The sequence below is a fragment of the Amblyraja radiata genome, chromosome 10, assembly GCF_010909765.2.
Source record: "Amblyraja radiata isolate CabotCenter1 chromosome 10, sAmbRad1.1.pri, whole genome shotgun sequence".
Taxonomy (NCBI): domain Eukaryota; kingdom Metazoa; phylum Chordata; class Chondrichthyes; order Rajiformes; family Rajidae; genus Amblyraja; species Amblyraja radiata.
This window is the reverse complement of record NC_045965.1, coordinates 42928165-42940006: the sequence shown is the minus strand read 5'-3', so window position 1 is coordinate 42940006 and position 11842 is coordinate 42928165. Positions and strand designations below refer to the sequence as shown.

At 42.7% G+C, this 11842-nt stretch overlaps 1 protein-coding gene across 2 annotated transcripts in view; it reads left to right on the top strand.

Annotated features, from left to right (window-relative positions):
• Positions 1 to 4864: 4864 nt before the first annotated feature.
• Positions 4865 to 11842, top strand: part of LOC116977849 (nuclear autoantigenic sperm protein) — a 35974-nt gene continuing 28996 nt past the window's right edge. For both annotated transcript variants that reach the window (XM_033028684.1, XM_033028683.1), the window contains exon 1: positions 4865 to 5133. In XM_033028684.1, coding sequence (XP_032884575.1) covers positions 5078 to 5133 — 56 coding nt within the window. In that variant the 5' untranslated portion in view covers positions 4865 to 5077. The remainder of the gene's footprint in view (positions 5134 to 11842) is intronic.

The following is an 11842-nucleotide window of genomic DNA, read 5'->3' as shown; positions in this document are numbered from 1 at the left end:
TCAGAAATGCAGAGTTCAGGTGCTGCATGTTTAATGCCTACTTCAGTTCAGACTATTATGAATCTGGTTTTATGGGAGAAGACAGCAATTTTTAGGCACAGCAAAACCACTTTCTAGCCAACAAAGTGCTTTGAGTTGGAATCTCAATTCAGGATATTCAGTACATAATTTGTGCACCAATTTCCACAAACAATATACAAATTATCGAAGGTAGACAAAAATGCTGGAGAAACTCAGCAGGTGAGGCAGCGTCTATGGAGCGAAGGAAATAGGCAATGTTTCAGGTCGAGACCCTTCTTCAGACTGATGTGAGGTGTGGGTGGGGGGCGGGAAGAGGAAATGAAGAGGCGGAGACAGTGGGCTAAGGGGAGGAGAAAGCAGAGACTACCAGAAATTAGAGGTCAATGTTTATACCGCTGGGATGTAAACTGCCCAAGTGAAATATGAGGTGCTGCTCCACCATTTTACGGTGGGCCTCACTCTGGCCATGGAGAAGGCCCAGGACAGAAAGGTCGGATTCGGAATGGGAGGGGGAGTTGAAGTGCTGAGCCACCGGGAGATCCGGTTGGTTATTGCGAACCGAGCGGAGGTGTTGGGCGAAGCGATCGCCAAGCCTACGGTGAGGTTGGAGGAGGTGCAGGTGAACCTCTGCCGCACCTGGAAGGAATGCTTACGTCCTTGAATGGAGGGGGGAGGGTAAAGCGACAAGTGTAGCATTTCAGTGCAAATTATCAGTCATTTGTGTTGAATGGTGGATAAATACTGACAAGGCTAAGAGGAATCACTTTATTTCAAAGGGTATCTTCAATGCCAGTCTGACAAAGTTAATTGGACTTGGTGGTCTGATTTTTCAACTGGACAATGGTACCTTTCAATGGTCAATGGTTCTTTTATTGTCACTTGTACCAAAGGTACAATGAAATACATTTTATATATATATATGTCAGTGCAATTATTGCCATACATAACAACAATCCCCAATTAAGTACCCCATGCCTAGAAACAGCCCAAATCACATTTTTGCTTATAGAGGATTGATTAAAGTCATCCCAAGAAGCAAATTAAATATGTAAAATAAACGACTTACACCATGTTTTGTCCCATACTTAAGATCCGTCACGTTGTAGGCGTTGACGGCGTTAGAAGTCACTTTTTATTTTAATATGATTAAATTGTCTCGCGATTTAAAAAAAAATCGGGAATGGAAGTCGGAACGATTTTTCTGCAGCAGCTAGCAGCCCGAGGAAACCTGCCTCGAACAGGCGGTAAAAAACTGGATTTAAATCCCCCCCCCCCCCTCAAAGGCGCCAAAGTCACGCAGAACTGCAGCGCCGCTGAAGGTAAGTTTTGTAACATCGCTACTATATTCTGAACTCTTTTTCCTTCTCTTCACTCTACCTATTGTACCTGAGTTTAGATTGATTGTAATAATTTGATTTGTTTGAATAGCTTGCAAAATAAATCTTTTCACTATATGTCGCTACATGTGACATGTAGGTTTATAGGCCTAACACAGGAAAATTGGATTAGTATTAGTTAATCACGGTTAGTATGGATGATGAGCTGCAAGGGCCTATTCCTGTGATGTATGTTTCTACGACTATGAACATACCCACATAAAACAGGGTTGCCACATTCCACTCAATGAACCAGAATCTTAGTTCCTGCACTCCCTTTAAACCCATCAAGGTCCCATTTACATTCTTTATTAAAATTTATTGGATTCTGTTTTCTTCCTTCCATTAAAATTACATGATATACTCATATCTTAAGAGCAGTCTCTATCCACATCTTCCACCACCATGTACAAATTAGTGCAACAACAAAATATTGTAAAAGTACTCAAATCTGAAAATATCCAGATTAGGCAACTAGAAGGAAAAATGTTTTCAACTTTTCAAGACTGTGACTGCTCCTATCAGTGGTAGATGCTGCTCCTGAATATTTCCAGCATTTAAAAAATTTCAATTTATGTCTTCAACTGGCAATCTAAAGGATATATATTTCTTTTGTTTTTGATTTGTATTTCCTGTGTCTGCAATTTTACTTTGCTCATCAGCTTTACTTTCTTTAACTTGTTTCTACTTATTCAATAGACAATAGACAAAAGGTGCGGGAGCAGGCCATTTGGCCCTTCGAGCCAGCACCGCCATTCAATGTGATCATGGCTAATCACCCACAATCAGTAATCCGTTCCTGCCTTCTCCCCATGTCCATTGACTCTGCTATCGTTAAGAGCTCTATCTAACTCTTGAAAGCATCCAGAGAACCGGCCTCCACCACCCTCTGAGGCAGAGAATTCCACAGACTCACAACTCTGTCTAAAAATATTTCCTCATCTCCGTTCTAAATGGCTTACCCCTTATTCTTAAACTGTGGCCCCTGGTTCTGGACTCCCCTAACATCGGAAACATGTTTCCTGCCTCTTGCATGTGCAAACCCTTAATAATCTTATGTTTCAATAAGATCCCCTCATCCTTCTAAATTCCAAAATATACAAGCCCAGCCGATCCATTCTATCAACATATGACAGTCCTGCCAATCAACCTTGTGAGCCTACGCTGCACTCCCTCAATAGGGGGGTTGCACGTAAGGTCACTGGGTCATAGGGCTTGACGCACGGAGCCGCTCAATCCATCTGGAGGACATCCGTAACTTCCGGTATATGTTATTAATGCAAGAAACGCGTACTTTCCTACCTGTTAAAAACCGCCAAAATGTTGAATTTTTGCGCTGTAAAAAATTGTGGAAGTCGGGGTAAGTGTGAGAGACATGTACCCAACTTCAGAATTCCAAAAGTGAAGCGAAATGAAGGTAAAGAGAAGCGAGAGCTGAAGGGACAACAGCAGCTAAATTGTTTGGCGAACATTGGCTGTGCAGATATCAGAATTGAAAATATTGGGAATTATCGTGTTTGCTCACTGCATTTCATCAACGGTAAGGCATTATTTGTGTTTTTTCTTGATTCCTTTGGTATCTAAAAAGTCTCAGAAGTGATAAATCTGGCAGTAAATCTTTCTTCAGAAGCGTTTTCATTTTGTATGTAAAAACCCACTTGAGAACCATGGGCGCTTTAAAAAATTTACAGCCAGTTTATCACTTCGGAAACTTTTTAGATGCCAAAGGAATCAAGAAAAAACACAAATAATGCCTTAGTTGATGAAATGCAGTGAGCAAACGGCCAATGTTCGCCAAGCACTCTGGCTGTTGTTGCCCCTTCAGCTCTCGCTTCTATCTACCGTCATTGGAATTCTGAAGTAGGCTAAATGTCTCACACGCTTATCCCGATTAACATAATTATTTACAGCGCAAAAATTGACATTTTCGGCTGGTTTTAACGGGCCCACTACGCTGGAAACAATGGTAAGTGCCAACCTGCAGTTCATCGCGTGTAATCCATTTGGAGTAGCCTAGCAACAGTACGGGTCATGGGTCGTGACCCGACTGCCGTGAAACCTCCCATGTTTCCAGCGTAGCGGGCCCGTTAAAACCAGCCGAAAATGTCAATTTTTGCGCTGTAAATAATTATGTTAATCGGGATAAGCGTGTGAGACATTTAGCATACTTCAGAATTCCAAAAGTGAGGAGAAATGACGGCAGATAGAAGAAGCGATAGCTGAAGGGGACAACAACAGCCAGAGTGCTTGGCGAACATTGGCCTTTGCTCACTGCATTTCATCAACAGTAAGGCATTATTTGTGTTTTTTCTTGATTCCTTTGGCATCTAAAAAGTTTCAGAAGTGATAAATCTGGCTGTAATTTTTTTTAAATCGCCCATGGTTCTCGTGGGTTTTTACATACAAAATGAAAACGCATCTGAAGAAAAATTTACAGCCAGATTGATCACTTCTGAGAATTTTTTGATACCAAAGGAATCAAGAAAAAACACAAATAATGCCTTTCTTGATGAAATGCAGTGAGCAAACATGATAATTCCCAATATTTTCAATGTTTACCAAGCACTTTAGCTGCTGTAGTCCCTTCAGTTCTCGCTTCTCTATACCTTCATTTCGCTTCACGTTTGGAATTCTAAAGTTGGGTACATGTCTCTCACACTTACCCCGACTTCCACAATTGTTTTCAGCGCAAAAATTCAACATTTTGGCAGTTTTTATCAGGTAGGAAAGTACGCGTTTCTAGCATTAATAACATATACCGGAAGTGACGGATGTCTTCCAGTTGGATTTAGCAGCTCCGTGCGTCGAGCCCTATGACCCAGTGACCTTTCTTGCAACCTCCCTATAGCTAGAATGTCCATCCTCAAATTTGGAGACCAAAACTGCATATAATACTCCAGGGGTGGTCTCACTAGGGCCCTGTACAACTGGAGAAGGACCTCTTTGCTGCTATACTCAACTTATCTTGTTATGAAAGCCAACATGCCATTCGCTTTCTTCACTGCCTGCTGTACCTGCATGCTTACTTTCAGTGAATGATAAACAAGGACACCCCCCCAGATCCGTTGTACTTCCCCTTGTCCCAATTTGACACCATTTAGATAATAATCTGGCTTCCTGTTTTTGCCACCAAAGTGGATAACCTCACATTTTTCCTGCATCTGCCACGCATGAAACATTATGTATGAAACATTTCTAGTCGTGTTTTATTTTACGAGCCAGTAATTGATTTCTCCCTCACCCACTTCTAAGCACATAGATAGATCTACACGTAACCATCTAATTGTCATTTTCATGGAGTCTCGCCATCATTACAGCAACCCTATTAAACGAAAGCAACGTGTTACGCAGAGGCCGATCACCCTTGCTTTCGACTACACGTTATACCAACAATTTACTTTGCCCAAATAAACGCCAATCGGTTTAGGTTAAATTTCCCGCCAGTTGCGCCGAGGTTAAAGGTTGACGGAAGTGATGCGTAGTGGGGGTAAATAAAAAGCGGGAACAAGAACCCTGTTTTTCGCTGCCATATTTTAAACCGAGCTGGTTAGGAAACTAGTGCAGGTATTAGGAGTCGTTTGTCGGCTCCGCGTTTTAATTTCTCCCGCTCGGCCTCTGCGGACAATTTATTTCTAATTTGTAGCTGGAAAGTAAATACGATCCTGAAAGGAGCGCTTGAAATGGCGGATCAGGAACCGAGCGCTTCCACGTCGAGCATAGCAGGCAGCGGCGAGGGGTGAGTGATGCGGGGAGGGGGAGCAGCAAGTAGCCGCTGCTCCGTGCATGTGCGCGCGCTCCCCACACTTCTTCCCGCGCGCCCGCCGCCGCCGCCGCCTTCCAATCCCTTGTCTCTTGTTACAATTTAGAACGAGCCCGGATCACGAGCCCGGAGTAACAACTGCAACTACCGCGAATGTAACGCTTCTGCTCTCTAGATAAAGACATAAAAATGCTGGAGTAACACAGCGGGGCAGGCAGCAAGCATCTCTGGGAGAGAAGGAATGGGTGACGTTTCGGGTCGAGACCCTTCTTCAGCTGCCTGTCCCGCTGAGTTACTCCAGTATTTTGTGTCTGTCATCGGTGTAAAACAACGTCTGCAGTTCCTTCCAACACATTGCTCTTTTGCCGCATTGAACGTCCCCACTTTACTGTGCCTGTCCCTCTTCTTGCTACTTTAGGCTATGGTGTTTACAAAACACTTCCTGTCTGATTTCTTGAATCAAGATGTGTATTGGCTTTGCAGAAGTTTGTTTCGGGCAATCTATGTTGAATCTTCCAAACACTAATCTTGATCGAAAGAATTGTTAGAATTCGGGTTTAAAAGTTTGCTTTTGTACAGCTTGCCGGGAAAATGGCAGCTGAGCACGCTGTAAGTCTGGTTGGTTGCCTCTGAGTGAGTGACAGTATTGTCGTTTCTGACCTGTCACATCGTGGAATTCAATTAAGCTTTGAACAGCACCCTCGTATATTCACAAGGATTTGTGGCTTTGCAGTTTTGTCATTGCTGCTACAATGGGATTGGGTAGAGATTATACTTTTGATCACAATGTCCAAATATCATTGTACTTAAACCAGAATATAGTTGCCTGGAAATGTTTTCACATTATTGCAGCTTTGATACTTGAGGTTGTATTGGGTTATGTTTGCTGGACATATATGTAATATGTGTGTGTGTATATTCCCTAGGTTAGTGGTTTAAGGACCACATGAATTTTGGAACCTGACATGCAAACGCATCTTATGCTTCCTGCTTCACTGTTGATGAAGAATTATAATTTAGGGTGTTTACAACATTTTAATTGGGGTCAACTGCTGTTTAATGCAAGGGCAAACAATGTAATTCATGGGATATGGCTTGGATATATGAATGCCAGCTTTTGCTTTCACTTGGTTTTAAGCCAGACAAATAGCAGTAGTAGTGTTGGGCATTGAGGCACTAATTTCTACTCTGTTCTGGATTGTCCTCAGAAAGTGATGGCCAAATGGAAAACTAAATGACCTGAATCATAGACATTAATGGCCTAAAGGGAGGCCAAACATGTCTGTGCCAAATGGAAAGGTCTGTTCATTGTCTTCGACTGGCTCTGACCTTGTCAGTAGCATTTTGCTTCACTTGTCATAGTCTTGGTCCAAAGATGAACAAAATAACTGAATCCCATTGGTACTTGATAACTGCAAGGTGACTTTTTTGAAGTACAGTATCAAGAAGCCTAGATAAAGGTCTGCTTTCAGAATATTGCCTCCCATTCCATGAATCTTTGTGTGGGTCAGTGGGCAAACTGTCCTAGTCAACATTTATTGAACAGGATTTCTTTGCAAAGGGAACTAGGCCTTTATAATGTTCTACGCATTTATATTATCCCCTGAGAATCCCCCTTTCCAAAGGAAAAATTCCAGCCATGGTTTCATGACTATAATTTTCTAAACCTGGTGATATCCCAATCTTTGCATCTTTTTTGATGTCATTTTTTCGATTGTGTGGCTAGAACTGTATGCAGCAGTTGTTACCATAGGAAAAAAATCTCCAAGAGGGGGGAGTTATGCAGCTTCCATCAGGTATAGCCAGAGGTAATGGTGAACTATGACATTTGAGCACTTAGTCAAAACATGGAGCAGCTGCTGTCATTTCCCATCCGTGGTCTGCATTCATCTTGCTGGCCATAATGAGTCTGAAGAAAGGTCTCGACCCGAAATGTCACCTAATCATTTTCTCCAGAGGTGATGTCTGACCCACTGAGTTACTCTAGCTCTTTGTGTCTATCTTAGGTTTAAACCAGCATCTGTAGTTCCCTATGCATTTCTGAGTCCTGTGTCAGGTCCTTGGCACAGCAGTATGCAGCCTGGTGAGATGTCCACTAAAGTGTAGGGGTACGGACATGAGTATTTGGGCCAGAGAAGAAAGAGCTCTTTTGAACCAGTGCTCTAAAGGCAGCACAGTGGTGCAGCTGGTAGTGTTGCTGTCTATCAGCACTGGAAACGCAGGTATGGTCCTGGCCGTGGGAGCGATCAGTGGAGTTTGCATGTTCTCCCTGTCACTGCGTTTCTTTCGGGTGATCTGATTTCCTTCACTATCATAAAGACATGTGGGTTGGTAGTTAATTGGACTTTGTAAATTGCCAAGAGTGTGTAGGGAGTGGATGAGAATGCAGTAACATAGAACTGGAGTGAATGGGTGATGAATTATCTGTTTTCTGTAGTCTATAAAGTTTCAAATGTGACCTATGTGAAAAGGAATGATAAAATTAAGAACCTGTTGGCCTTATTGTTAGAGGGAAAATGCTAAAACTATCATGAACAATGTCATAACAAAGCACCTTGATAAGATTGACCAGAATATGTACCAGGATTTGAAAGGAAAATCGTGATTGATTAATCAAAGTTCCTTTGTGTTGTCTAGTAGAAAAGATAAGGAGAAATCAGTTGATTGGTGTATTTAGATTTTCATATGCATTTTATAACAACTGATACAGGACAGTCAACAAGCCATGCAGTTGAGGCCAATTTACTGATGTGGATTGGTAATTGGTTATTGGACAAAGCATAGTAAGAATAAATATATCTCCAGGTAGGCAGTCTGGTATTAGTTGAGTTACTACAGGTGCTTAGGGCCCCAGGTGTTTACAATGTATATCGCTGATTTGGCAGGGGATGAAATGTGATATTCTAGTTTGCTGCTGGTACGAAACTCAGAGTAGGGACTTTCAAGGCAAGTCAAGCTGGACGAGCAGAAAACAATGCAACATTGTTCACTTGGGTGCATAAAACAGAAGTAGAGTATTTTCTATATTAAGTGGGTAATGTTGCTATTCAGAGACACGAGTGACCTAACACATTGTAGAAAGCCTGCTGCAGCAAACAGTTATGAAGGCAAATAGTATGTTGGCCTTGTTATGAGGATTTGCAGAAGGGGCTGTGTATGATGGATTCTGATGGGAAGGGAAAGTGGAGTGTGGAACCAATAAAGGAGGTGGATGGGCAATGGAAGAGGGGACTCATCGGGAGGTGTATGTGAGTGATGGGTAGATGTAGTGGGTGGGAAAGAAGCTGGATAGGGGGACCAGGGTTCCTGAAATTAGAAATGAATGCTCATGCTGTTGGGTTGTAGACTACCAAAGTTGAATATAAGGTGCTGTCCCTCTGGTTTGTTTGGGATTGCCCTAGCAGTGTGGAGGCAAAGGACCGACTGGTTGGGCTGGGAAGGGGGTTTAAACGGCTTGCAATCAGGAGCTCAAGGTGGCCATATTGGAGACAGAACGTGTGCTCTGTCAAGCAGTTGTCTGCTCTTCATTTGTCTTGTTGATGTACAGAGAGTACCTCATGCACTAACACCAGGCCTCAAAAGTTATGGAGGCCAAGTCAATGGATATTTTTTAAGGCAGTGATAGATTCTTGATTAGTACGGGTGTCAGGGTTATGGGGAGAAGGCTGGATAATGGGATTGAGGGGGAGAGTTAGATCAGCCATGATTGAATATCGGAGTAGACTTCATATGCTGAATGGCCTAATTCTGTTCCTATCACTTATGACTTACAGGAGGTGTGTGAGAATCTGCCTCATCTGGTAGAGTTATTTAGGTCCGTGGATGGTGATTGAGAACAGATGTAGGAACTGGTGTTGCACCTCTTCTGGTTGCAGGGGAAAGTGCCCAGGGAGGGTTAAAGCCCTGTCCCACTGTACGAGTTCATTCAAAGAGTTCTCCTGAGTTTGCCCTGATTCGAACTCGGAGATTTACGGTAATGGCTGCTCGTCGGTACTCGGGGCTCTTGTGAACATTTTAACATGTTGAAAAATCTTAGAGTCTTCCCGAGCTTACCGCATTTCCCGAGTACCTGTCTTTAACGTTACGAGCCGCTAAGAGACATCCCCGAGCTCCGACATACCCACCACGCTCATTCTCCGTGCTTACCACGAGCTTGATTTTTTTTTTTTAAATCGGGAGAGCTCTTGAATGAACTCGTACAGTGGGACAGGGCCATTAAGCAATCCAGGGAGTCAGTGGTCCCTGCAGCAAGGGTTGGAGAGGGGGGAAGATGGGAATGTTTTGGTTAGTAGAAACGTTGAATGATGTGAAGGCTGGTGGAAGAGGCAGGGTGAGGGCAGATGTGGAGGCACCATTGACCACAGTGGAGGAAAGGTGGGACTGAGAAGAAAGCTGTTTACTAAAAAGGACATCTGTCCTGGATTGGAAGACCTACTCTGCAACAGATACAGCAGAGATGGAAAATCTGAGAGAAACTGATGGTGTGCTTTCAAGAGACAGGATGGGAAACGGTGTTGTCTAGGTAGCTGTGGGAATTGGTGGGTTTGTAGTAATCGCAAGTGCACAGTTTGCCTCCTGACATTGAGATGCAGATCAAGAAAGGGTAGAGAATTCAATGCTGACCTTTTTTCCATCTAAAGTCATAGAGCTATGAAGATAGGAATCTGGCCTTTTAGCTTGACTGTCTATGCGGACATGGTTGCCAAATGAGCAGGTTCCACTTGCTTGTGCCTATCTATCCCATATCCCTCCAAACCTTTCGTATCCATGCATCTGTCCAATTTGTTTTGAGTGTCGTACCCGCCTCTACCATTTTCTCTGGCGGCTTGTTCCATATACCCACCACCCTTTGGGAAAAGTCGTCTCGTAGATCCCTTTTAAATCTTTCCCCTCTTTCCTTAACCTTGTGCCCAGTAGTTTTAGATTTTCCTATCCTGGGGGAAGATGCTGGCAATTCCCCTTGTGTCCCTCATGATTTTAGAAACCTCCAAGGTTATCCCTTGGTTGAAAGAAGTGACCCAGTCTCTCCTGCTCAAACCCTTCAGAATTGCAAACATCTTCAAATCTCCTCTGCACTGTTTGCAGTTTAATGTCATCCCTCCTTTGGCAGGTCAACCAGAATTGTATACAGTACTGTAAATGTGACCTCACTAACCTATACAGTTGTAAAATGTCCCATCTCCTTTACTCAATATCTTCAGAGCATGTGTGCCTTCCCCTGTCCACCTATGTTACCTTCATAAAACTCTGCATCAACACTCTCCAAGGCTCTAGTGCAAGCTTGCCCTGGTTTGTCCTGACAAAATGTAATACCTTGCATTTATCTGAGTTAAGCTCCCTCTGCCAATCCTTGGCCCAGTTGATAAATATCTTGTTATAATAGTATAACTTTCATTGATCACGATGCCACCAACTTTAATGACCTTTGCAAACTTACTAACCATGTCGCATGCATATCTACAGTAAATTGTAAATATTTATAATGAACAATGGTGGACCCAGCACCCAGTCCTGTGGTATACCACTTGTTACAGGCCTCGCTCTGAACAGCAACACTATACTAGGCCCATAGTCTTCTACATTAAACACATTTTCTATCCAGTTGGCATGTTCATCCCAAATCCCGTGTGATCTAACCTTCCAGACTAGCTGGTCAAAGGACTTATTAAACCCCATGGAAACAATGATTGTTACACTGCCGTCATCAGTCTTAGTAATTTCTTCAAAATTAAATACAATTTAAGAGACTATTTCCTGAGCACAAAACCATGCTAACGATCACTAATCAGTCCTTGCATTTCCAAATATGTAGATCCTGTCTCTCAATCTCCTCCAATGACTTGTTCACATCTACAGTTCCCAGGCTCTTCCTTGCAGCCTATCCTATGTTGTGCTCTTATTGTGTGCATCAGGAACAATAAAATGTTCCTGCTGCTGCATTGACACATTAATGCAACACAAATGTATGAAGAACAATACAATAAATCAGTTATGAGGTCATCAGAACACAATGGTGCAAGCCAAAGAGTATGTAGTTTACCCCACAAAGTCCATAACAATTTGGTGCTGAGGTAGGTTTCTGCAGATGGTTGATGGAAAGTTTGTGAACCTAGTTCTCGGGCTCATGTATCATATTCCCTATGGTAGCAATGAGACATTAGCCATCCTCTAATCCTCCAACACCTCACCCAGAGTTATCAATGATGACGATGCATCTGCTGGGGCACTGATTTCTTCCCTAGTTGCCCACACTGTCCTGGGATGCACTTGATCAGGTCCTGGAGATGTATCCATCTTGCTGAGTTTTAAGACTTCAAGCATCTCTTCTGTAATGTGAACTTTCCAGCATATCACTTAACTTTCCCAAATTCCCTAGCAACCACTTTTTTCTTCCTTGAATACAGATGAGAAACATTCATTTAAACCTCTTCCAACTCTGTACTTTTATATGTAGCCTACCTTGTTGGTCTTTAAGAGCCCCCTATTGTCTCCCTTGTTATGCGTTTGCTCATGATTTACTTGTAGAATCTCTTTGGATTATTTTTTGCTTTATCTGCCCAAACTGTCCCATGTCCTCTTTTTTCCCTCTTGATTTCCCTTGTGTAGAGTCTGATTCAGTCAAAATTACATCAAACCAATGCACAATATCATATCTGAACTTGGGTTGTATATTAACACAAATATA